This window comes from Labeo rohita, chromosome 7, assembly GCF_022985175.1.
Source record: "Labeo rohita strain BAU-BD-2019 chromosome 7, IGBB_LRoh.1.0, whole genome shotgun sequence".
Lineage (NCBI taxonomy): Eukaryota > Metazoa > Chordata > Actinopteri > Cypriniformes > Cyprinidae > Labeo > Labeo rohita.
Window position 1 is genome coordinate 30,861,148 of NC_066875.1, and position 27,074 is coordinate 30,888,221.

The 27,074-nt window shown below is 35.8% G+C and overlaps 1 protein-coding gene across 1 annotated transcript in view; it reads right to left on the reverse strand.

The window, feature by feature from the left end:
• Positions 1–319: 319 nt before the first annotated feature.
• Positions 320–27,074, reverse strand: part of mettl15 (methyltransferase like 15) — an 85,517-nt gene continuing 58,762 nt past the window's right edge. Inside the window, exons 4-6 of the mRNA XM_051115638.1 lie at positions 20,081–20,272; positions 15,629–15,807; positions 320–3,297 (exon numbers count right to left, since the gene is read on the reverse strand). Coding sequence (XP_050971595.1) covers positions 2,843–3,297; positions 15,629–15,807; positions 20,081–20,272 — 826 coding nt within the window. The 3' untranslated portion in view covers positions 320–2,842. The remainder of the gene's footprint in view (positions 3,298–15,628; positions 15,808–20,080; positions 20,273–27,074) is intronic.

Here is a 27,074-nt window from a genome sequence, read left to right on the forward strand (position 1 = left end):
ATAGTTCGCCCAAAAATGAACATTCTGTCATTAATGACTCAGCCTCATATCATTGTAAACCCGTCAGAACACAAATTAAGATATTTTTGATGAATTCTGAGCATTTTCTGACCCTTCACAGACAGCAACACAACTGACACGTTCAAGGCCCAGAAAGGTAGTAAGGACATTGATAAAATAGTCCATGTGACATCACAAACAAAAACAAAAATAACTTTAACAATTTCTTCTCTTCCCTGCCAGTCTTCGATACACCACTGATGTCACATGGACTATTTTAACAGTGCCCTTACTACATTTCTGGACCTTTAACGTGGCAGTAACGATGCTGTCTATGCAGGGTCAGAAAGGTCTCAAATTTCATCAAAAAATATCTTAATTCGTGTTCCGAAGACGAACGAAGGTCTTATGGGTTTGGAACAACATGAGGGTGAGTAATTGATGACAGAATTTTCATTTTTGGGTGAACTATTCCTTTAAGCAAACTAAATGATTTTGTTTTTAGACTTATGAGGAAACTTAAAACCTGTACAACCCACCAGCATTAAAGGAAAAATGAAAATTAGCCCATTATTTACTCACCCTCAAGGCAACCTAAGTGTATATGTCTTTCTTCTTTCAGACGAATGCAATCAGAGTTATATATATAAAAAAAAAAATTCAGGCTTTTTCAAGCTTTATAATGCAATGGCCAGGTGTTTCTCTTCGTCAGTCCAAAACAAGTCCAATAAAGCACATTCATCCATAATAAAAAAGTGCCTCACATGGCTCCGGAGGGTGAACAAAGGCCTCCTGTAGCAAACTGATGCATTTTTGTAAGAAAAATATAAATATTTAAAACATAACAGTAACTTTAATGTAGTTTGTGCACACTGTTGTATATGGAAGCAGCTCAAAGCGGACGATGTAGGACGTATGCACTGTGTATGCACCTGTGACTCTCGCGAAAACAACATTTGTTTACAGGAGCAAAGGAAGCAAAGTTTCCTTACTTTACCAAAGGAAAACCATTCTCCCCTTGCCTTATATCAAAATCCTCTGTCATTTGTTCTTTTAATTCATGACCTGTGTTTTTTTTTTTAATCTTTCCACTGCGCATCAACGTTTCTATGTACAATTGTTAGCGGAAACTAGATTAAAGTGATTATTACGTTTTAAATATGGCCTTTACCCCCCCCTCGGAGCCGTGTGAGACACTTTTTATTATGGATGGATGTGCTTTATTGGACTTCTTCTAGACTGATGAAACAACCGCCCATTGCATTATAAACCTTGAAGGAGCCAAAACAATTTTTAATATAACTCCGATCTCTTTCGTCTAAAAGAAAGTCATTTACACCTAGGATGCCTTGGGGGTGAGTAAACAATGGGCTAATTTCCATGTTTAGGTGAACTAACTCTTTAAACATGAAAATGTCATTAGCAATAACACTAGAATGTCCTAGGAAATTTAATACAGTTAAAAATGTTTAAATGATAGCATATACCATGTTAAAGTAATAGTTCAACCAAAAATGAAAAGTTCTTACACTCAAGTTGTTCCAAACCTGTATGAGTTTCTTTCTTCTGTTAAGCACAAAAGAAGATATTTTGAACAATGTTCGTAACCAAACAGCTAATGGTAGCCATCCATAGTAATGGAAAAAACTTTATGGAAGTCAGTGGCTACCGTCAACTGTCTGGTTTCCAAAATTTGTCTTTTCCTAATGATCCCTTTAACTTTGGCAGCCCTAAACTAGTAAAACTAAAATAAAAATGAAATGAATTGAAACAAAAAAGACAAGAAACTGAAAACTACATTGAAAACAAACAGAAATTAAATTAGAAATAAAACTTAAAGGGGACACTGGAGGCAAAATTCACTTTTAAATGGGGTTTGCATATAAATGTGTCTTGGCAGTGTGGGGACACAACCACCATATAATGATAAAAATCCATTCACTGTAGTGACAGCAATGTCTCGTAAGCAATGCAGGTATTTGTAGTTGGGTGTATAAGTGAACATAAGAGTCTTCATTTTCTCTTGACATGAGAGCTACTAAGGACGTAGTGGATTAGTTTTGTTTTTGATGGCAACATGCCACCAAATACACAAAAAACTAAAGAGAGGGGTGGAGTGAGCAGTAGCTCATTATCATTTAAAGAGTTGTGCACCGAAACAGGTTGCTGTGAACAAAGCTGTTTCAGACAGGGTAAAAAGGGTGCTGTTTTTACACGACTGCTGAGAAATTTTAACCTAAGTATTTTGCCGACATCTCATGAAGACCCTAAAGAATCATACCAACTTGTGGAAAAAAAGAATCTGATGTCCTCTTTAAATTGAAAACAAAATTTAAATAAAACAAAAATTGATTTAAAATAAAAGAAAATTGATTTAAAAAAAAAAAAACATACCTACCCTCAGGTAGATATGCAAAGTGTAATCCAAAGTGTACATGAAATTCATCCAGAATTCATTCCCATGCCACCGACATTTTTAAAACGAATAAAAAATAAATTCTGGCGTTCTATTGTTTATTGTGTACTGCTTCAAAATGACTGAAATACATTGATGTGAATAAAACTACATGTGTACACAGCCAGAAAAAAGGGAAAACTGTCAAAACTGCCACTGGGCCAGTACCTTTAGGTATTAGGTATTAAAATGTACACTTAAGATACTAATGTGTACCTTTAAAATACTATATAAACCACTTAGCAGTAAATATAGTGCAATGATGTACATTTCAGCTTTTGTACCTTAGGCTACTGCCCCGGTGACAGCTTTGTACTTTTTTCCTGAGAGTGTAGTTAATTTAATAATCTAGTAAAAAGCATCAGTTTTACTGTCTCTGTTTGAGTCTTATCGCCTTACTGCTGTTCTGAGTTTAGCTGATCGAGCTCTTGGGTTCTCCTGAACCTCTTCCTCACTTGGCTTTATCACCTTCTTCAGACTGACCCAATATTTGCTCTCGCGTCCTTTCTCTTCTTCTTCATTCTCTTCCTCTTCCTCATGCTCCTCTTCCTCGAATTCAAGCCGGGCTTTGGCTCGCTGGCGAATGCTGCGGCGTGGTGGGGCGGCCAGGTCCTCTCCGCGGAGGAAACGCTTGGTCAGCCGGTCCTCCAGGGAGTGGAAGGTGAGAACACAGAGTCGCCCCTTGGGACGGAGCAGGGTCTGTGCCACACGGAGGCCGGCGTGCAACTCGTTCAGCTCGTCGTTTACGAATATCCGTAAGGCTTGGAAAGTTTTGGTGGCAACGTGTGAAGGGCGCTGCAGGCGGTCACGACGGGCGTACAGCGCGCTGGCTGGAAATGCTCCTAAAATAAGAGAGGCAGAAGAGGATTACATTAGTTATTAAGTTAACTAAGGCTGGAAGGTTCCTTTTAAAAAAACAAACTGTAATTTAAATTGTTCACCTGCGCTCGTCTTTTGTTTTAATTAGGTCAGTTATTATTTCAAATAAATGACATATTAATTGATTCACATATATTTTCCAAACTGGTTCCTACTTAATAGTTCAAATATGTGTTAGAGCAGCGCTTCCAAATATTTTTTGAGTTATGCATCCCCACGGCCCCATCAAAAACGCTCAAGAACTCCTTCATCAACACCAAACTCATTATACTGACATACCATTAAATAGTTTTAATATTATTCAGGTCAGGTTTAAATGTTTAATTTTCTTTCTAAAAGAAACAAAAGTAGCATACATGCAAAAAATGTCAATAACTGTCAACCATTACACACAGCTACAGTTTTTGTTTTCTTTCCTTAAAAAGGCACTAAAAAGTGATCAATCAAGATTAGTGATCTTAACTGGTTGTTTAACAAAGTCCCCTTTAGTAGGAAATCACTATGTTAGTGCTTTTTCAAAAAAATATCATATATAGAAAATTTACAATTTGCAAAAAATAAAATAGGGTTTTATTCTAAAATATATACTCCAAATAATATGGAAGCACTTTTTTAGCCACTGAATTAAAAAAAAATGGTAACTACGACTTTTTTTCTCAGAACTGATGGTAAACTCACAATTGCGAGTTATAAAGTCAGAACTGCAAGATAACAACTTGCAATTCTGACTTCATCTCAGAACTGAAACTTGCAATTGTGAGTTATAAAGCCAGAATTGTGAGATAAAAACGTATAATTCTTACTTTTTTCTCAGACATGCGTGATACAAACTTGCAATTCTGACTTTTTCTCAGTATTGTGATATAAACTCACAGTTGCGAGTTATATTTAATTGTGAGATAAAAACTCGCAATTCTCAGATTTGCGTGACACTAACTCAAAATTCAGACTTTTTTTTCCCCTCAGAATTGTGTAATAAATCTCTCAATTGTGAGTTATAAAGTCAGAATTCTTTAAGGTTTAAATGTTTAATTTTCTTTCTAAAAGAAGCAAAAGTACTACACATGCAATAAATGTCAACCATTACACACAGTTACAGTTTTTGTTTTCTTTCCTTAAAAAGGCACTGAAGAGATTAGTGATCTTAATCGGTTATGTTTAACAAAGCTAATATTTCCAATTCCCTTTTAGTAGGGAATCACTGTTAGTGCTTTTTCAAAAAATATTATATATAGAAAATTTACAATTTGCAAAAAATGAAATAGGGTTTTTTCTAAAATATATATAAGGTATATATAAGGTAACTGCGACTTTTTTTCTCAGAATTGATGGTAAACTCACAATTGCGAGTTATAAAGTCAGAATAACTTTTTGACTTTTTTCTCAGAATTGTGTGATATAATCTCGCAAATGCGAGTTATAAAGTCAGACTTCTGAGATAAAAACTTGCAATTCTGCCTTTTTTTTTCTCAGATTTGCGTGATACGAACTCAAAATTCTGACTTTTTTTTTCTCAGAATTGTGTGATATAATCTCGCAATTACGGGTTATAAAGTCAGAATTCTGAGATAAAAACTTGCAATTCTGCCTTTTTTCAGATTTCTGATACAAACTCGCAATTTTGACTTTTTTTCTCAGAATAGTCTGATATAAACTCGCAGTTGTGAGTTATAAGTCAGAATTGTGAGAAAAGCTGACAATTCTGAAATTCTTCTCAGATCTGCATGATACAAACTTGCAATTCTGACTTTTTCCCTCAGAACTGTGAGATATAAATTCGCAATTCTGAGAACAAATCAGTCTTTTTTGTTGCCACAAAACTCGCAATTGTGAGTTAATATCATAGTTCTGATATCAAATGTCAGAATAGCGAGACAAAAACTTGCATTTGCGAGAAAAGTCAAAATTATTTTTTGAGAGATTATAATTCTGAGAGAAAAAGTCATAAATTGTGAGTTTATATATCACAATTCTAACTTTATAACTTGCAACTGGGAGTTTATATCATGCAGTTCTGAGAAAAAAAAAGTCGGAATTGTGAGATAAAAAGTTGCCTTTTTTTTTTTTTTTTTTTTTTTTTTTTTTGAAATTCAGTGAGGGAAACAGGCTTCCATAAATTAATTTAGTTTTATTTACAACTTCGAAAAAAAAAAATTTGATAGCGTATTTACTCATATTTTACAAACCTAGTAGGTGTCTCTGTACTTGTAACTGGCCAAATAACAGTCTGTTGTGTTTTTCAATGTGTTTACACTTCCCGTGATAATAAATTCCAAGTTTTAAAATTTTAAAATAACAGAGACGGCAAAAACTCCTATAAGACTATTGCCTTTACACCTGAAACAAGAGTATGTGATCAAGAGGCCTTGAAGTTGAATAATTCAACTTAAGATCTCATGTGCCGGCCCTTTTCTGACTTTTTGAAGTACATTATTCAGAATGACAAATGAAGGTGCAATGGTGCTTTTCGCAAAAACAATCAAGAAGCAAATTCCTCATCAAGAAGAAAAAGGTGCTGTGTACTTTAAGAATATATAAACACAGCGACAAACATACTGAAGGATGAACACGGCTGGGGACACACAGGGGCTTATTCCAGATCAGTATGTGTGATGACACAGTGCTTTTGAAAATAAACAGGCTGTTCTACAAAGCTCACAAAGCTCATGGAGAGATAGGTCCATGCTGTATATTGTGCTGAGATGAATTGGCTCAGTCTGAGCAAAGGAAGGTGACGTTGTTCCCTGATCTGAAATCATGCAGAGCTTAAAACTGCAAATGGAAAAGACACACAGAAGTTTTCTTATTAGAAGGTACGAAACACAAAAGTATAACCGTACACTATATATCTACAGGAAATACAACCATGATAATCAATCATAAATTCAGCTTATGATAGAGCTTTAATGGTTATTTCTGATGTCTAGCAGAACAGACACTGGTTCTGAATAGTAGAAACTTCCAGATGATTATATGGATATTGTTTAATATTATCACTAAAAAGTCTGAAGGAGTTTTGAACAGATGTTCAGATGTTGAAATGTTCAACATTCTTTTGTACAAAACTACTTGTTTGCTTTCTTTTCATTTTTATAAAGTGGTCAAAATCACTCTTTTTATAATATATGGGAACATTGCAGACATTAACCTACTGGTGATTTATTCCAAAAATCCAGATATTATTATGTTTTTAATTTTAAACATTACCTAACATATTGAATGATTAACAATGTTTTTTTTCACCTCACCCTTCAAGACTTTTGATAAACCTAAGGGGAAAAAAAAGTTTGGGATCACTAAGATTTTTAACGTTTTTTAAAGAATTCTCTTCTGCCCATCAAGGCTATTTTTACTTGATCAAAAATACAGAAAAAATAGCAGTGCTGTGAAATATTATTACAGTTTAAAATAATGGTTTTCTATTTTAATATGTTTTAAAATATAATTTATTCCTGTGATGCAACGCTGAGTTTTACATGTCACATGATCATTCAGAAATCATTCTAATATGCTGATTTATTACTATTATTATCAGTGTTAAAAACAGTTGTGCTGCTTAATATTTTTTTTGGAACCTGTGATACTTTTTTCAGGATGCCTTGATGAATATAAAAAATATAAAGTCTTTGCTATCATTTTTTATCAGTTGAACACATCCTTGGTAAATAAAAGTATGTATTTCTTTAAAAACAAAACAAAACAAAACAAAACAAAAAACATATTTTTCAAAAAGAAAATAAAAATTTGCTGACCACAAACTTAAATGATCGTTTATATTGTTACAACAGATTTTCATTTTAAATAAACGCTGTTCTTTTAAACTTTTTATTTATTAAAGAATCTTGAAAAAAATGTATCACAGGTTCCAACAAAATATTAATCAGCACAACTGTTTCCAACATTGATAATAAATTAGCATATTACAATGATTTCTAAAGGATCATGTGACACTGAAGACTGGAGTAATGATGCTGAAAATTCAGCTTTGCATCACAAGAATAAATTACATTTTAAAATATATTCACATAGAAAAGAGTTGTTTTACATTTAAATGATATTTCACAATATAATATTTTTTTCTGTATTTTTGACCAAATAAATGCAGCCTTGATGAGCATAAGAAACTTATTTAAAAAAACATCTCACTGATCCCAAACTTTTGAACGGCAGTATATTTCCTTAAGAGTTCGTTCATAAATGAAAATTCTGCAATTATTTACTCACCCTCATGTCATTCCAAAACTAACTTTATTTTTTCAGTGGAACATCAAAGCAGATATCTGAAAAATGTTTTTTTCCCCCTTTAATTGTAAGGACAAAAACATTTTTCAAAATAATTTTTTTTTTTACACAAACACATATAAAATGTCATACAGGTGTGGAACAATAAAGTAAAGACGCCTTTACCACTGTATGCAAAAAAAAAAAAAAAAAAAAAAAAAAAAAAAGTTTGAAAATGCCATAGCGTAACGCTGATGAATGAGTGGAGGAGATGTAGAGATAGACAGCTAAAGAAAAAGAGAGGTGTTGCATCTCTCAAGTCTTGCACTTCTGGGCTTGGAGGAGCGAGACACTGGCCAATCAATAAGACCACATGCCTCTGCCCAGCCTCTTATTTTAAAATCAAGACATAAGGGAGCAAGTGAGGAACAGGAAAATATGAAACAGAAAAAAATGAAAAGGAATAAAAAATGAGCAGAGAATAAACAGATGTATATACAGACAGACAGGCCTGGAAAAAAAAAAGTTTTAAAAAGGGCAAGTTTGTGATTTGGATTGTTTGGGCAAAGTACAATATACGCATAACCAAATAAAATCAAGTTCAGGTTTAGCAAGTACAATATGTATTGCACCATTTTAAAAAAAATACTGATTTAGGAAAGAAAGCATCACATAATCAAATCTCAATTGCCTAAGTGAATAAATACAGCAATCAGTCTGTTCCTGTTACCTCAATGGGTGCTCTCCTAACATTCCAAGCAGCAATCGTTATTGATTCTCCATAATTGGCCATGAATCCTGATGGGTGTGACAATGAGAACAGCCTCTGCCTAATTACCTCTACATTTAAAATGAACTCACTTTATTAAAAACAATGTTTACACAGAAGCTTAATGAGCTGTACAATGTAAACAGGCAAAGATTTGTCACATTTCTTTCAAACAAGCAAACAGACAAGCCACACCATTTTTTTTTCTACTAAACTTCATTTAAAGATAACATTAAGCATAACATAATGTATTCAAATTTTAGCCATTTAATAATTCCCTAATAGGTCGTATTTATACTATCTATATAAACACTGGCTATTAGAAAGTCAAACGTAGTGAAAATGACACTTTGTTAAATGGAAATGTAATTGGTTGGCAGTCTTTTATGAGAGTGCCGGGATTAGAGGGTAACACCCAGCTGCTCATGGTACTGATAATTGGCGGTATGTCTTTATTTGGATCAAACTGATTACTGCATGACATCCCTCTGTAATGAAGGGAGAGATCTCTCCTGAATGAGGCTCCGCACAAGCACATTTCAGCTTGAATAGAGGGCTCCTTCTTTGTCTGACCGAGAATTGAATTACGGATTTCCTTTTGTAATTCCTCTCTATTAATCATGAGCTCGTGTTGCTTTAAGGAATGAACAAGGGGAAGAACTAGCATTTCGAAATTCAAGGCTGTTATTCCAAACATTATTTGACTGATTGATCAAAGAATAAAAACAAAGGCGAATGCTTAAAAGACGCCATTTACTGTAGAGCACTGTTCTGATTAACTAAGAAATTACTGGATTTGTCAGTTACAAACACTGAACACTGTTATATACAATGGCGTTCAAAGGTTTGGGATCAGTAAAATTTTTTTAAAGAGATTTCTTATGCTCATCAAAAATATGGGAAAAACAGTAAAATTTTGAAATATTATTGTAATATAAAATAACAGTTTTCTATTTTAATATACTTCCAAATTTAATTTATTTCTGTGATGCAAAGCTGAATTTTCAGCGTCATTACTCCAGTCTTGAGTGTCACATGATTCTTCAGAAATCATTCTAATATGCTGATTTATCATCAGTGTTGGAAACAGTAGTGCTGCTTAATTTTTTGGAACCTGTGATACCTTATTTCAGGATTCTTTAATTAATAAAAAGTAAAAAAGATGTCTTTTTTTTACTTTTTTTCTTTTTACTTTTTTATTCATCTAAGAATCCTGAAAAAAACATAGATTCCAAAAAAAAAAATTCTCTCTCTCTCTCTCTCTATATATATTTGGCAGCACAACTGTTTTCAACACTCATATTATGTGACACTGAAGACTGCAGTAATGATGCTGAAAATTCAGCTTTACATTACAGAAACAAATTATATTTTAAAGTATATTACAATAGAAAACTGGTATTTTAAATTGTAATGAAATTTCACAATATTAATGTTTTGTTCTGTATTTTTGATCAAATAAATGCAGCCTTGATGAGCAGAAGAGACATCTTTAAAAATATATTAAAAATCTTACTGACCCCAAACTTTTGAACAGTAGTGTATATACAGTGTAAGATTTCTATTTTTTATTTTTATCCATCTAAGAATCCTGAAAAAAAGTGACACAAAATCCAAAAAAACAAAAACAAAACAAAAAAAATACGCACAACTGTTTTCAACATTCATAATTAATGATTAGAATGATTTCTGAAGGATCGTGTGACACTGAAGACTGAAGTAATGATGCTGAAAATTCAGCTTTGCATCACAGGAATAAATAATATTTTAAATTATATTAAAAAAGAAAACTGTTATTTTACATTGTAATAAATAGTACTGTTTTTTTCTGTATTTTTGATTAAATAAATGCAGCCTTAATGAGCAAAAGAGACTTCTTTAAAAAAATATATATATGAAAAAACTTACTGATCCCAAACTTTTAAAAGGCACTGTGTGTGTGCATAATGAATTCATTCATATTATAATTTATAATTATTTTAATTTTAAGAATTTTTAAAACATTTATATAAAAAACATTATAAATATTTAATTTATAAAAACTATTTATATTTGAATTAATATTAATTTAATTAATTATGCTCTGTTTAAATGTTTTAAATGTTATGTCTCAAAAGCAATGTTTCTGTGTTTGATAATATAGTCTTATCTTTTGTCCTGAGAAAAAAAACAAATTCTATCTTGAGACCTTTCTTTACATTAAAAATCTCATCACTCTCATCTCAATCTCATCTCCATCACTCCAGCTGTAGCAAACTGACATCAAAGTCCTGACCACTTCACCCCTCAAGTCTCATTTCAGAACAAGAGAGATTCAGAACATGTGAAATTTCTATGATATGTGGGCATAATCCTGTTAAAATGCAGAGGTCCATAAGTCAGCGAAAGCTGAAATGATTAAAACGTGCCTCACTTTTGACTCATCCATCTCTCATGTTTGAAGAAGGACCAGAGAAATAACGTAGGTCAGGTGAGCACGAGGAGCTGGCCAAGACACGCTTAACATTTAAATGTTAGGTTGTACAAGCCAGCGCTTGATTAGTTTTGCATAAACTATGTTTGAAAATGGCGTGAGACGGAGTTGTGACTCAGTAAACGGTTTATTCCTCGTTTATCACGGCACACGGATATGGCCAAAGGGTGAATATGTTCGGTGAAAAGACTCAATCCTGCATACGCTATGACAACACACTGATGACTCATTTCCAGCAAATGTGTCTCACGGACACTTACATATTTCTCCTTGTTCACCTCTGGGAAAGAAAAGAGCAATAAGTGAAAGAGAGAGAGACAGAACTGAAATTAAAGCCTTCCATCTTCTTGTTTACCCTGAAGAGTTAACTAAAATTTGCACAACATTTCCCAATCTATGCTGATCACATCAGGTTTCCAGTAAGAACGGAGATGAAGGGTCCTATATTATTCTGTAGTGTCAATTTACGCTGCTTTCTTTGAAAGCTCAGGAAGGACCGTTACAAGTGCCTTGTTCCTGGGCGAGGCTGGCAATAGCTGTTGCGCACAAGACTTTCAAAGAGTAATGCTTCATTATTACCTAGTAAATCCCCCTCTATATGAGCAACGGGCTGCGTAGGGACACAGAACCTCATGAATGTTATTTGAGGCTGAAAGGGCAGCGTCGCTATTGGCTGCTGGGGCTGCGGTGACTCTCCAAGAAAATGATTGTTATTGGGAAATTTGCAAGAACGTCACTATTATGGGTTAATAAAATGAAAGGCACTGGGTTCTTGACATTAAAGCTGCAGGTTCAAATCTGACCGTGCACCTGCCAAATCATGAGAGAGCTTTTATGTCAACCTAGGGCTGATTAAGTATAAAGTTCGATATTTTGATGATATTTTCTGAAGGCACATTCACTCTCATTTGAGTAAATAATGACTGAATTAAATTTTTTTGGTGGACGCTTCTAAAAAGAAGTTTACCAGAGCTAGTTAACAATGTTATATCAGAAAGAAAAATGCAACAAAAAATGAAGCAAAATTTGGTATTTACAAGTTTGAATTTTATCTGACAATGGCTGACAGAAACATAACTGGCTATAAATAATCTATGAAACCATATACAGAGGTATCTCATTAAAAACATACAGTGAGATCAAAAAGTCAAGTGGATTTATCATAAATTGTACCAAAGATTTCACATGGTGAAATCTCACATTGACACTAACAGTGCTGGGTAGATTATTTACAAATTGTAAACCGTTACAGATTCCAAATTACATGACAAAAATTGTAGTTAGTAACATAGCCTTTTCACATAACATAGTCTTTTCACTTATTAAAAAATGTTCAAACATTTACTGATGCTATAAAAGAAAACACGATGCATTAAGAGCCGGGGGTGAAAACTTTTGAACAGGATGTTCAAATTTTTCTTATTTTGTTGAAATATCTTTTTTTTTTTCCATTTAGTACTGCCCTTCAGAAGCAACAGAAGATACATGCATGTTTCCTGGAAGACAAATTAAGTACAGTTTACCTTGATCTTCCAGTTCCAAGGATGCCTTAATGCATCGTGTTTCCTTCTGGAGAATCAGTGAATGTTTGAACATTTTTTAATAGTTGTGTTTGAGTCCCTCAATTGTCCTCAGTGTGAAAAGATGGATCTCAAAATCACAGTCACTGCTGGAAAGGGTTCAAATATGCAAAAGATGCTAAAAAACTGAAGAATCTGCAGGACCACATTTTTCTGAAGAACAGTGCTCAGTTTAACTGTTCAGAACACACAAGTGACTCATGAACAACCATCACAAAACAAAAAAACAGTCGCAGATCATCCAGGTAACCACACACAGTATTGAGAACCAATGCTTCCCAAACTTTTGCATGGGGTTATTATAATAATTTAATGTAAACATCTTTTATGTAAAATATCTTACTCAGGACAGTAGTAAATAAAAAAAAATAACATGCATTTTGTATGATCTCTCTTATTTTATTAAAATTATTCACATTTTCACAGATTCTGCAAGGGGTTCCCAAACTTGCGCATAAAACCGTTAGGGCTGTAACGATAATCGCACGATGTCGTGAGGCGCGTTTAGTCAATGAAGCCGGTACTTTGATTAGTAGTAAAGCTCCATCACGTGCATTCAGCTGGAGCGGCAAGTAATACACAGAGCCGTAAAGCACTGACAAGCTACGCCAAAATCGCGATTCGATTTTGGCGTATTATTAGCTGTATATACAACTAATAATATATAATCACGTAACCAGTAAAAAAGTACCTGTAGTCTGATTATGAGTATTTTAAAATATAATGTAATCCAATTACAAGTATTTCATTTTTGGAATCTGATTATGTCATCCAGATTACATGTAATCAATTACTACACAGTACAGGTCACAAATTAGATTAGATTTTGAATCCTAGAGTTTCTCTGTGTTCTCAGACTTTTGAATCCTACTGTATTTGATCCTATTTGACAGATATATGTTAGTTATTTTACATTATCTATTTGTTGCAAACAGTGCAGTCAATTGTCTTACTTGTTTACAGCTCTGTATACTTGCCAGTCTCTAATGACACGTCGAGGCGCATCGTGATTTTATTCCTCATATTTTCATCTCACTGTCTCAATGCCAGAAATATGTCGTTGCATGGAGCTCTGGAGTTGAATGAGACACTAAATCCCAAGTTACTCAAAGACAACAATCGACTGCTTTGAATAAAAAGATGACGCTAACTACTAAATGAATAGCTAGTTGCTAGCTAAACAAAGAAGCGCTATCAACATTCTGAATGCAAAGGAGGTAGCATCTTCGTCAATAGATACTACAGGGATCGTTCAGCCAAAATTATTTTGTGTTCCAAAGAATGTTCTACAGGTTTGGAACAACATGAGTTTGATTAAATAAAATATTTTTCAATTTTGATCAAAATATCCCTTTAACTTAAAACTAGATTTTTGTGTAAAACATCCAGCAAACAAACAAATTAACCAAAAAAGAAGTCACTCGCTGTTTCACCAATGAAACTACGTATAGAGTTCGAGTAGCAGAATGGAGACTGAACTCCAGCTAACACAAGTATAGACTTTAAGGACTGCCTTAATTCCAAAACTGTGATGTGGGCCTCAGCAAACTCGGAAGGAGAAAGCAAAAGATCAATTTTCATCAGCGCTCCAACAAGTCTGCTCTTCAACCAGTAATCAATAGTGGGCTGATTAGTGTCTCTTACAGTGATATTAAAGCATGACCAGCAGCTTAAACAACTGTTTAACCATGCTGTCAAAACCCGTGAGCCACGCCAAATGAATCTGAATGTTTTATGGCAAAGCTGGATTGACGGCTTCAAGGTGTACGAGAGCGGCCGGTGTGGCTGTCGGGGTCAGTGAGGGTGCGAGTTACTGGCTCTAAGCCACTTTTATGCTGACGCTCATTATGATTCAAAGTGGTCTGATATGTAGAAAGCTGATCTGTGCATTGGGATCGAGGGACGCTTTCCTTAGGGAATCTGGATAATCTTCTGTCACGCCAGCTGGGTTCATACTGATGAGAATATTAGACCGCCGCGACCTCGTCTCTTCCCTAATGTGTTTCACTAAATAGTGTGGATTCCCCGTTTTAACATGGAATAAAAATCAAAATCAGTAGCTACATATTGGTGTAGGTTTTAGTTTAAAGCAATTTCGAACAGGAAATTTCACAAATGAACAGAACCGGCAAGTAAATTTAGACGTAGAAATGTTTTTGCAGTGTAAAAAGCAAAAGAAATAAATGATGTTAAACATGTTTATGGAATGGATTGTGACTGGTGGTTATTACGATACACCGCAGCCAAGGTAAAGACAGGTTCAGAGACTCGTTCGCCTCCGAAAGCAAGGGCAGAGAGGCATTGTGGGGCTTTAGCTGCTCACGTAAGGAAACAAAGAGCTCATAAGAGGGAGAAGTCCCATGATGGCCATTGTTATGGTGTCTAAACCCCTCCCATTCCCCCATCATCAGCACTGATAAATACACACATGTACAAATACACACATATCATCCCTCCTCCCGCTCCATCAATCGCTTCCCTTGGCAACGGTAATGCCGGCAGCCCACCGCCGACCCCCAGGGACCCTCGGGAGTCAGAAGCTTCCAGATTGATTGGAATAAACATTGTTGTTGACTTGCTCTACTCTTCAAAGAAGATCAAACAACTGCCCTTAGTCACACCTGTTCTCCCGGTGTGACGCACGTGCTCGCCTCGTGCTACCGTCATCTTCTGAAGCGACTATCTATCTCGTCGCCAGCGTCGGGCTATGGAAACAGCGCCGGCAAAAATAAAGCAGCCGATAAATATAATATCAAAAAGCATCGAGCTGCCGCAATGTGGTGCGTGTGACGCGTGCGTTTGGAGAAGTGTGTTGGTGGGGGTGCAGTGAAGGGCACGAAAAAGGGAGGGAGCGAGTGTGAGAAACAAATCAAAGGATACAAGGAGGGGGGAGTCTGGGGGAGGAGAGGATGGGAGTGCGAGTCTAAATACGAATTAAGGAAAGGGGCTAAAAAACGCACAGAACCCCACCTGCAGCTTTTGCGCTACTGCTTCCTCTCTCGCTTTGTTTTTTATTAATAAGAGCCCTGTCGATCGCAAGGGACGTGTTGCTGATGGACACTCAGACAGTGAGAAACAGCTGAGAGGGGGAAGGAGGACGGCAGAGATTTCGGGTTAGAAAACGCCATCTTTTCTCCCCTTCTCTTTTTCCAGGACAAATAGGTCCCATTGGGAGAGTTTGCATTAATATCGCGTTCTCTCTTTCTCTCTCCTCGCCTCCCTCTAGTGTAGGGAATTAATGAGGGGGGTACCTGCTACGATGCTGGCCAGTTGCAGGGTCCGGCCGATGGGGTAGACGCTGCGTGCCTGTGCGATGGCCGCCGCAATTTTCCTGGTGTGCCGCTCCTCCCCGTACGCGGCCAGCACGGACGCAAGCGCCTGTTGATCTAAGGCGTTGACCACGTCAGCCGCGCAGGGCATGTCGGGGTACCTACGCACAAAGAGGAGCCCAATTAAGCAGCTTGACGTCACAAGTTCCTGGCTGACAGAAGCCAAGCCTGACAGCTCTAAGACACCAGTGAAAACCCCTCCCACCCTTCCCACTCTGGGAGATGTGGGCTCGAGATCTATAAAAATAGAGAGAGAGAGCGTGTGTGTACATGAGAGAGAACAGGAGGGAGAAACGGTTAGCGACAAATATAAAAATATCAAATCAGGAACTGAATTATGCATTCGCTCTTTCTTTAGGAAAATATGTACGCACGCTCCAGGAAGAACAAAGACACCAGGATAAATGAGACAAAGTTACACACCTACATAAAGAGGAAATATATTAGCTTACTAATACGAATAAAACTTAATATTTCATGTAGTGAGTTTCACTCGGCAGCTGTTCGCTGCACTTGCACATGCATACTGCTATTCATACACTCCCAGTGATTCATATATTCCCTAAACAACTTGACTCACATGTTCGAGTCTCTATATTTGTACTTACGTAATTATTTTCGGAGCTTCGGGTTTAATACTTTGGATTCTGACTGGCACATTTCTTTGCCTTCGTACTGACTGTTAGGAAAACAAAGAATAACTGAGCACTCAGGTACTGATAGTGAGCATGTGCAGACGCAGTTTCAGTCATTCGTGACCTGGAGTCAACTGACAAACCTTTCGTCAAAACCTGGATCTCACATTATCCTTGAACGATTCTTCTCTTATTTAACTTGTCATTTACAGTATGTGGGCACAGAATGAGTAACTGAAACCGATAGACATGCTGATTAATGCAAAGTATGCTCTGTTCTTGTTGAAGGCCAGCTCGAGTCAGCCGACTGTGTCATGCCGTCGTAAAGTTTAATTCTCGCATTGGATTTTGTGATGGAACGAGGATAAGGCGTATTCAGATACCGTGGGCAGGACCTGGATCGACCTGCACTATATCTCGCCCTTTCTCTTTTTCCTTTGGGTCTCTCTCTCTCCTTCTCTTTTTTCAACCATTTCATCTCGCCCCCAGAAAAAAGTTCCGAGTCAGTTACGGTGGGTGGGATTTCCACCTCATTATCACAGTGAAAACTTTGACAAAACTTCCTAATAAGAGAGGAAGGCCTCTCGTTCTTCTTCGAATCAGAGGGAAGCGGTGGTTTGCATGAGAGGCGTAGGAGATTTAGAGATGATGGCGATGATAAAACACCACTCTAGGTGTTTCCCAAACGTGGGCCGGGAGTACCCGGTAGTGCACATTTGTGCGTCTTCCTAATCAAACACACCTGATTCAACTCCATCGCTCATTAGTACAGACTTCATGACCTGAAATGCGTGTCAGAAAAAACAACCAAAAAACCAAGATACTATAGACCTAGGATTAGGAAATGCTGCTCTATGTGACCAGTTTCTTTATAGGTGAAAAGGTGGGAAGGCTTTATTAAAGACGGCTCATACTTTTCAATTTAGAGAACTGAAAAATAGTTCAAAGGGGACATCAGATGCCCATTTTCCACAAGTTGGTACGATTCTTTAGGGTCTTCATTAAATGTCTTTATTACACGGCTCTGTGGAATACTTGATTCTGATTGGTCAGTCACCACATTCCAAGGTATGTTATTCCCTGATAATAACCGGTAAAAACTAATAACACAGGTTCATCCGGGTAACTGCCTGCAGTCGGCACTGTTCACTTGCTGGGAACATTTTTTCTTTCTAGAAACTTTGCGTTTGGCTGGCAAATCAAATATTAAAACTCATAAAACTCAAAAAATTCAATATTATGAGTATAACTTTTTAATTATGTCATCCTGGTATCGTGGACTCGCTTTCTCATTTCATACAAACACAGCAGCTGCCATTTTGCATTTGTATACTGTAATGGATTGTAAGATAACTAACAAACCAAATCAATTAAATCAATATTTTTTTATCGCCATAATTATTTAACTGGTGAAATATTGTGTAATAAGTGATATGACTGCACTATATCCCTTACATGTTCATCTAGTTTGATATTGCCGCTTACGAGCAATGGCTTCTTCACGGAAGCTTTGCGGTCAAATACTCAAACTCAGATCAATGTTTTGTCCAATTATTTACTTTTGTGGCAATTATCCGTGTAATAAGCGTGTAATTGTTCTTGCAAAATAAAGCATCTGCTTTGCGTCAGGCTGCTGATAAGCCTGTTGGGCTTTATTCTGCAATAACAACCAGCTGGATGCACATTATCCCTTACGTAACATAGTTTGTTTAAAATTCTTCAATGGACATGTAAAACAACACACTTTTTACCTGGTCAAAAACAGCTCTTTTCACAGCAAGCAGTTTCGGTGCATGTCTCTTTAAATTATAAGGAGTTACTGCTCACAACACCCCTAAGGTTGGGTACTGAACTCGGTACTTTTACGGGAACTGATCGAATTGCATCTGAAGTGTGAGGCCATATGGTTTCCGCAAAAATGCAGATGGGATCACATAGTTCATTTATAAAGATGGAATTACTCTACAGCGTGGAATGCCTTGGAATTCATCAATTTTTGGATGAATAAATCAAAAGTAGGTCTGTCAATTACAGTACGAATCACTATATAGACTAGTGTCTGTGAATATTAAAATGCAACTAATACTATATAATTAATTTGAATCACTATATAGACTAGTGTCTGTGAATATTAAAATGCAACTAATACTATATAATTAATTTGAGTCACTATATAGACTAGTGTCTGTGAATATTAAAATGCAAAACGACGATTTATGAATCCTGCATGTTCCGCTTGCCTCTGTATATATGAATGGTGGAGACGCAGTTTTGTTTACATCACAGAACAGCAGCATGAGTCCGATTTAATTTATCAAGTGAGGGGAGTGAGTCGAGCTAACTGACAAAGACTGAGGTAGAAGAAAAGAAATGCAAAAGCACCTGTTTGGCAATACTTTGAATTTTGAAAAGCCTATTGACTTTTGCGGTTTATCTAAGGTGATTTTGGAAGATTTTTTTATACATTTGTTTCTTATTTATTTGGTTCCACATTTGCTGCTTTTTACTTTATTTAAACTTTGTATATTTTGTATTTAGTTGTTGCTTGAATTGAAATAGCGGCGAATTGCTGCTAATTTGAAAGTAAAAGTAAAATTAGCATGGTGCTTTTACAAGCTATTTAAAAGTGAAGGAAATTGAGGAAAAGAAGGAAAACTCTTTTAAAGTTGGTGCTTGACACAAAATTGCAGCTAATTTGAAAGTGAAAGTAAAATGCACAAGCCGCTTTTAGCTATTTAAAAGAAAAGGAAAGCGAGGAAAAGTGGGAAACCTCAAACGAACTAACCTGTTTTGGGCTTATTTTTTCACTGAAATAATCGTTTTTGTTATTAAAGCGAGTAAAGTACTGAAAAAAGGTACCGTAGGGTTAACGGTACCCAGCCCTACCCACCCCTCTCTTTTGTTTTTTTTTTTGTGTCTTTGGTGGCGCATTACAATCAAAAACAAAACTAATCCACTACATCCTCAGTGGCTCCGATGTCGGGGAAAATGAAGACTCTTTATGTTCACTTTTACATCCAACGTCAAACCACCTGCACTGCTTACGAGACATTGTCTCGTTGTTGGTGGGGCAGTAAATGGATTTTTATCATTGTGGGGTGGTTGTGAATTTTGCATTCGATGTCCCCTTTAAGTATATGGTGCTATAATAGAACCATCACTCAACGTTTATCTTGAAAATTTAACCAGAATATAATTGGCTCATAATATCATGGTGTTTTTTAGGTGCTTTTTTGTCCTTTTTGGTCAACTTTCGTTGTATGAAAAGATAGGAAAAGGTAATAACCTTACTTAGTTTTCCTTTTTCGATGAACTATTCCTTTTAAATGTGACCATTTAGTACCATTTCACAGCTTTATTGGGAGGGGGGGGCTTTCTCTCTACGTAAATTAGCTCTGTTTATTCATCCACAATCATAATGCTAACATTCCATGTGTCCCTCAAAGCGCTGTCTGTGAATCACCGGGCTCTGCAGTGCTTAGTCATCTTTTTATTGTATTAAGCTGTAATTAGGTTATGCCTTACACCTGTTCAGAATTAGTTTTTGAATAGATATAATAGAGAAGCATGGAGACTCTGTAGATGTAATCAATAAACGAGTGAGCCAAGAATAATAACTGCGGCCATCAGTGTATATCGAGAGTGAATCAGGCATTACTAATAGCACAAATGATTCTTGGAACATCCATGATAATGAGTGCTTATACTGAAAAGAAGGAAGCCAACGTAATAGCCGAACCTGTCTCCATCCATCCTCATGTCTAGCGGTCCGTCCTTGCTGAGGGAGAAGCCCCTCTCTGCTGAATCCATCTGCATGGAGGAGCATCCAGCATCCAGAAGGGCAGCATCCACACCTCCTGGACCCAAACCCAGTGCTGGGAGCAAGTTATTCAGCTCACTGAACCTCCCTAGTACTGGCTTCACCTGGCCCCTTAACAGAAGAGAGAAAGGAAAATAAGATGTTAGAAAGGTTCTGTAACATTGTCTGTGCTGTCACGTTCGAACAGTTGAATGTCTTACTTGAAAAACTAAACAGTATTAAAACACTACTACTAATAATAAATGTTAGCCAAGGTTTCCTAACAAAAACATTTAGTCTTACTTTAGTTTTCAATGACTCTCTCTGATTCAGAATAAACTACTACTTCTTTTGTACCTTCAAGATTCACAGGCGTCTTCACATGCAAAATGAGTAATGGCGCTTACGGGTTGCAATACATAAATTGTGGTGCTGCATCTTGCATTTGTTTGCAAAGCCTGCATTCACTGTGACAAAGAAATGTGCCTCACAAACTGTTAAGGTCAGACTAACATGGGGCTTGATCAGAGCCCTTGTTAACAATAAACATCAGCCACTCATTTCTAATGCTGGAAGCCAGAATCAACAAAACCTTTGGTGAACTTTCTCCATATCTGACTCTCACCATTAGTTACAAAATAAAAAAACAGCTTCTGGTGTTTAGAACATCAGCATCCACCCCGCTTCCGCTGTATAACTTCATATTTGGCCAAGCTATTAAAATACCAACTCAGTGGTGTACCGCAAATGCATGAGCGACTGTAGTGGGGATAAATCAGCATTACTGATTAATATACTGTATGATACAGTGTTGTTATAGTTAAAGGGATAGTTCACCTAAAAATGAAAATTCTTTCATTATTTACTCACCCTCATGTTGTTTCAAACCTGTAAGACCTTCATTCATTTTTAGAGAACATATTAAGATATTTTTGATGAAATCCAAGAGCTTTCTGACCCTGCATAAACAGCAACGCAACTACCAAATTTAAGGCCCATAAAGGTAGTAAGGACATTGTTAAAAATAGTCCATGTGACATCAGTGGTTCAACCATAATGTTATGAAGCTACGAGAATACTTCTTGACTATTTTATTAATGTCCTGGGCCTTGAACGTGTCAGCTGTGTTGCTGTTTATGTAGGGTCAGAAAACTCTCAGATTTCATTAAAAATATCTTAATTTGTGTTCTGAAGATGAACGAAGGTCTTACGGGTTTGGAACGACATGAGGGTAAGTAATTAATGACAGAATTTTATTTTCACAAATAAAACAAAAATGTAGAAATGTTATATATATATATATATATATATATATATATGTATAAGAAAGACAATGTTATTTTATTTCTGTCATTTTAAACTTTAAACTAAATTAAATTGCAAACTGAAACTATAAAATAATGTAATAATAAAATAAATACTATAATAGTATATAAAATATAACATATACATATATATATATATACACACAGTTGAGGTCAAAAGTTCACATCTCCCTTTCAGAATCGTTAAAATGTGAATTATTTTATCGAAATAAGAGGAATCATACAAAATGCATGTCATTGTTTAGTACTGACCTGAAAAAAATATTTCACATAAAAGATGTTTACATATAGTCCAAAAGAGAAAATACGTTGAAATAATAAAAATGACCCGGTTCAAAAGTTTACATCCTCTTGATTCTTCATACCGTGTTGTTACCTGGATGATTCACAGCTGCGTTTTTTTTTTTTTTTTTTTTTTTTTTGTGATAGTTGTTCACAAGTTCCTTGTTTGTCCTGAACAGTTAAACTCTCTGCTGTTCTTCAGAAAAATCTTTCAGGTCCAACATATTTTTTGGTTTTCCAGCATTTCTGAACCCTTTTCAACAATGACTGTATGATTTTGAGATCCATCTTTTCACACTGAGGACAACTGAGGGACTTATATGCAACTATTACAGAAGGTTCAAACGCCCACTGATGCTCCAGAAGGAAACACAAAGCATTAAGAGCCAGGGGGTGAAAACATTTGAACAGAATGGAGATACATTTTTCTTATTAATGTATATTTTTCTTATTTTGCTAAATATCATATTTTTTTCATTTAGTACTGCCCTTCAAAGGCTACAGAAGATACTTGCATGTTTCCCAGAAGACAAAAATAAGTTAAATTTACCCTGATCTTCAATGTTAACAAATGACACCTCATTGTAAAGTGTTACCATTTTTTCTTGTGTAAACTTTATAGATATTATTGGTAATATTTTATTGGTTTGTAATATATATTTGTCTTATTTATTTAATGCTAAATAGGACTGTAAAATAATGCTAACACTCTAACCTTCTTTGTACACGGTCATTTTTGCTCTTACATATTCCATTTCCACACAGAAAGGAGCTGAACAAACGGTGGCAGGTGTTCTGCCTCTGTAGGGCTTGTTACCTAGGCACTAAGTTTTTACTTGGTGTCCAAAGACTACTGCAGCTCATAAGCTGCACAGAAAACGAAAGAGAGATAGACCAAATAATATGCGCCCCACAGGGAAGGTAAAAAAAATATCATTTATTTATCACCTTGGAGACCAGAAGATGAGAGTTGTGAGAGAGTGCTGTCGCAGCTTAAACTTAATTGAAAAACAGACACACAAACCTCTGAATACAGAGAAACGAACGAAAACGCATGCGTGCGAAGGCTACGCGATTATTCTGTGATCACGGACACGCGTTCGTAGGGAAGTATTGACGTTAGAGTATGCGTGCATGACGTTTCATTCAATTTGAAGTGGAGGTGTTGGTTTGATGGGAGTATTGACGACGACTCTTTAATCCACGGTCATTCATATGGCACCGTGGGGTTTTTTTTTCTTCTCACTATTGCTTTAATTCACTTTCTTTGCTTTATCTGAAGGGACTTCAGTTATGAGTAACACAGGCACACTTACGTTGTCTCAGACCACACACACACATGAACACGGTTTAAAAAAAGATCAAGATGAAGCTGAAATACTAGACTAGCATTCAGGCATCATCTCAGTCCCTCCTGACTCTCTTTCTCCCTGCATCTCCTCCTGAGTTCCTTCCACAGCACAGAAGAGCCATTCATTTTTCATGTGACCTTTAGACAGCCTGTGAGCAGAGAACAGCACAGGTAGGCAACTATAAATCAGACAGAAGAAGCAAATGAGGCGGAGAGCACTAGGAGTCCCATGCAGAGGCAGAGGTGGTTAATTTGGCTTTGCAGTCATGCTAAACACGCGGATTCCCCTCCCCGACTTGAGCTAAACTCCTTCCAGACGAACAAAAAGTGCAGAGGACGGGGGTGAGAAATCACCTCCTCCACCTCTAAGGTCATCAGAGTTCCTCTTCTTCACCCACTCTCGCGGCCGACCGAGGGCTTTACCCGTAGGACCCCGGGGTGCCAGCGTCCACACACCCACGGCCAGCTGAAAGATCAAGGGTGAGGGAGCTGCTCGGCTCTCGCCCCCGCTGCAAGGGCTTCCCTCAGTTCTCTGCACCACGGAAGGGGCTTTCTGTTTCTCTCTCGCTTCTTCCCTCCTCCTCGTTCGCTCGGTACCTTCATTAATTTGCTGGAAAATCTATAGCGAGGCATTCTCTTTCCCGCCCACACAAACACATAGACTCCGCAAGAGCGGTAAGCCCCCGTCCCTCCCTCCTGGCCCATGGATCGGTGAGTTTGGAGGGAGAAAGGGAGAGGCTGTGACAGGCAGAACGCTGCCTCTGCTGTTGCTTCCTGTGTCAATACGCAGTCAATTTAGGGCCTCAAAGGTGCCAGGCTTCACTGCAGTAGTTTCTTTTCAATGTTAAGTGGTTTTTCTAATATCTGGATCAAGTTCGGGGGTCTGCTTAGCTTATTCTGCAACAAGAAAGTATGCCGTTTTCTGTGAAGGAGCAAGACTTAGATTCATTAAATAACTCTATTTACAAACTACACTGGCGTTCAAACGTTTCAGATCAGTAAGACTTGTAAAGTCTCTTATGCTATGATCAAAAATACAGAAAAATATTGATTGATGATCCTTCAGAAATCATTCTAATTTGCAGACTTATATAGGATTAGCAATGTTGGCAACAGTTGTGTTGCCAAATATTTTTTTTTTTTGCAACCTGTGATACTCTTTTTAGGATTCTTTGATAAATAAAAATGTGAAAAGAACAGCATTTATTCCAAATATATATCTTTTCTACCAATGTACGTCTTTGCTATCACCTTTCACACATGCTTGCTGAATAAAATTATTAATTTCTTTCAAAAAAAGGAAGAATAAAAATGCACTGACCCCAAACTTTTGAAAGGTTGTGTATGTTGTTAGAAAAGATTTCTATTTTAAATAAATGCTGTTCTTTTTAATGTTTTATTCATCAAAGAATAAAAAAAAAAAAACTATCACAGGTTCCAAAAAAATATTAAGCAGCACAACTGTTTCCAACATTAATAATAAATTAGCATATTAGAATGATTTCTGAAGAATCATGTGACACTGAATACTGGAGTGATGACGTTGAAAATTCAGCTTTCACAGGAATACATTTTCTGTATTTTTAATTAAATGAACACAGCCTTGATAAGCATAAGAAACTTCTTTAAAAAACATTAAAAATCTTACTGATCCAAAACTTTTGAACAACAGTGCATCTACTCTACAAACCCGTGTGCTTATGATTATGATGATAAATTAAAAAAATATATAATAGCAAATATCAGTTTGCAACTGTTTTTGTACTGCTATACTGGAAGCGGATGGCAGCAGCTGCACCCGCTTTTACATTAAAAACAAAGTGGATACTGGTACCAAAACACATTTACAACAACATAGCCTGAAACCACAGGCAATATGATCCTGAGCGTAAAGTACAACCATTCTGAGTGACCACTCAAGCTAATTAGGCTTCGGCGCAGCAAGATAGCGACACGAAATATACAAAAACGCTTCTCAGATATTCAATTCAAAAACAAAATTTATTGTCTGAATACTTAAACCAGTAGCAGGTGCCTCTGCAAGCAAGATTTTCATTATTGAAATTTCACAGTATAGGCTTTCATTGTTGTTTCTTGAGAGGGATATTATGCATGTTCGGTTTGGGTTGGATGAAAGATTCTTATTCCTTAAATAAAATATCACAATATTTCTAAACTATTATACTTTATTTGCTACAGGCCTGTATGCTGTACTTTATTAGATGGTTTATATTTACTCTATACAAGATCTATTCTTCAAAAGTGGGGGAAAAACAAATGTAACTAAATCCATAGATAAGATGGAGAAGTAAAACAATGTTTCATTTTCTGATTCTTTTCACATGCAGAGTGAAAATGCAACGGCATGGCTCGACACTGACTGATCAATAACTGAGCAAAAACACTGATTAAATCCTGTGAGTCCCTCAGCCCCTTCCCTATCCCCTCTGTCTTCAAATGCCAACCTTTTCCCTATAGCTACACAACACAACTAAATAGCAAAATGAATGAATAAATAAATAATAACTTCAATAAGAATTCTATCCCATAATGCAATGTATTGTCACTTAAATGTGCATTTATGTCACTGTATTGTATATTAACCGGCTGGGAAAGGGGTGTTATATTTAATGCATTTTTTTTTAACTTATTTATTTTGTGCATATTAATCCTGGAACTAATCATGATTATTTCAAGGTTATCCGATAACTGAATAAAAACTTTTATAAAATTATAATCATTAAAAAAGGTACAAAAGCCCAAAAGATGCAAAAATTACAATACTATTACAATATAAGATTAAAAAATGACATAACACAATATGACAGAGAATAAGATAATGCAGTTCAACCAACTTTATCTGAGTTAACAACATCAGATAACACTATAAAACCAGACAGCATCATTTTTCATTATTTTGATTAGGAATGCTTAAACACACTTCTCTATTTTAACATACACTGCCGTTCAAAAGTTTGGGATCAGTTTTTAATGTTTTTTAAAGATGTTTCTTATGCTCATCAAGGCTGTGTCTATTTGATCAAAAATACAGAAAAAAATGTAATATTCTGAATATTACGATTTAAAATAACATTGTTCCATTTTAATATATATTAAAATCTAATTTATTCCTGTGATCAAAGCTGAATTTTCAGCATCACTATTCGGTGTCACACGATCCTTCAGAATTCATTCTAATATGCTGATTTATAATCAGTGCTAGAAACAGCTGTGCTGCCTAATATATATATTTTTTTAACTGTTATACTTTTTTCAGGATTCTTTGATGAATAAACAGTTAAAAAGAGCAGCATTTATTTAAAACAGAAATCTTTTCTAACAATATAAACTAGTATTAAAAACCTTGGGGTCAGTATTTTTTTTTTATTATTTCCTTTTTTTGAAATAAATTAATATTTTTAATCAGCAAGGATGTGTTAAATTGATAACTGAATTGACTTAAACTTATAAAATATTTATATTTTGAATAAATGCTTTTTTAACCTTTTGTTCATCAAAATCCTGAAAAAAGTATCACAGGTTCCAAAAAAGTATTTGGCAGCACAACTGTTTCCAACAATGATAAATTCTAATAATAAATTAGCATATTAGAATGATTTCTGAAGGATCATGTGACACTTAAGACTGGAATAATGGATGAAAATTCAGCTTTGCATCACAGGAACAAATTATATTTTAAAATATTTTATAACAGAAACCATTACTGTTTTTTTTCTGTATTTTTGATCAAATAAATACAGCCCTGATGAGCATAAGAGACTTCTTTAAAAAAAAAAAAAAAAAAACATTAAAGTCTTACTTATCCCAAACTTTTGAATGACAGTGTTGCTCTATTCATGCATGCCCCTCTTGAATTTTTGAGAAGATCATCATTTAGTAAAAATAAGAGGTTAAGTAATACTTGATATTCGCATTTTTCCAGATAACATTTCCACAAACTATATACATTTACTTT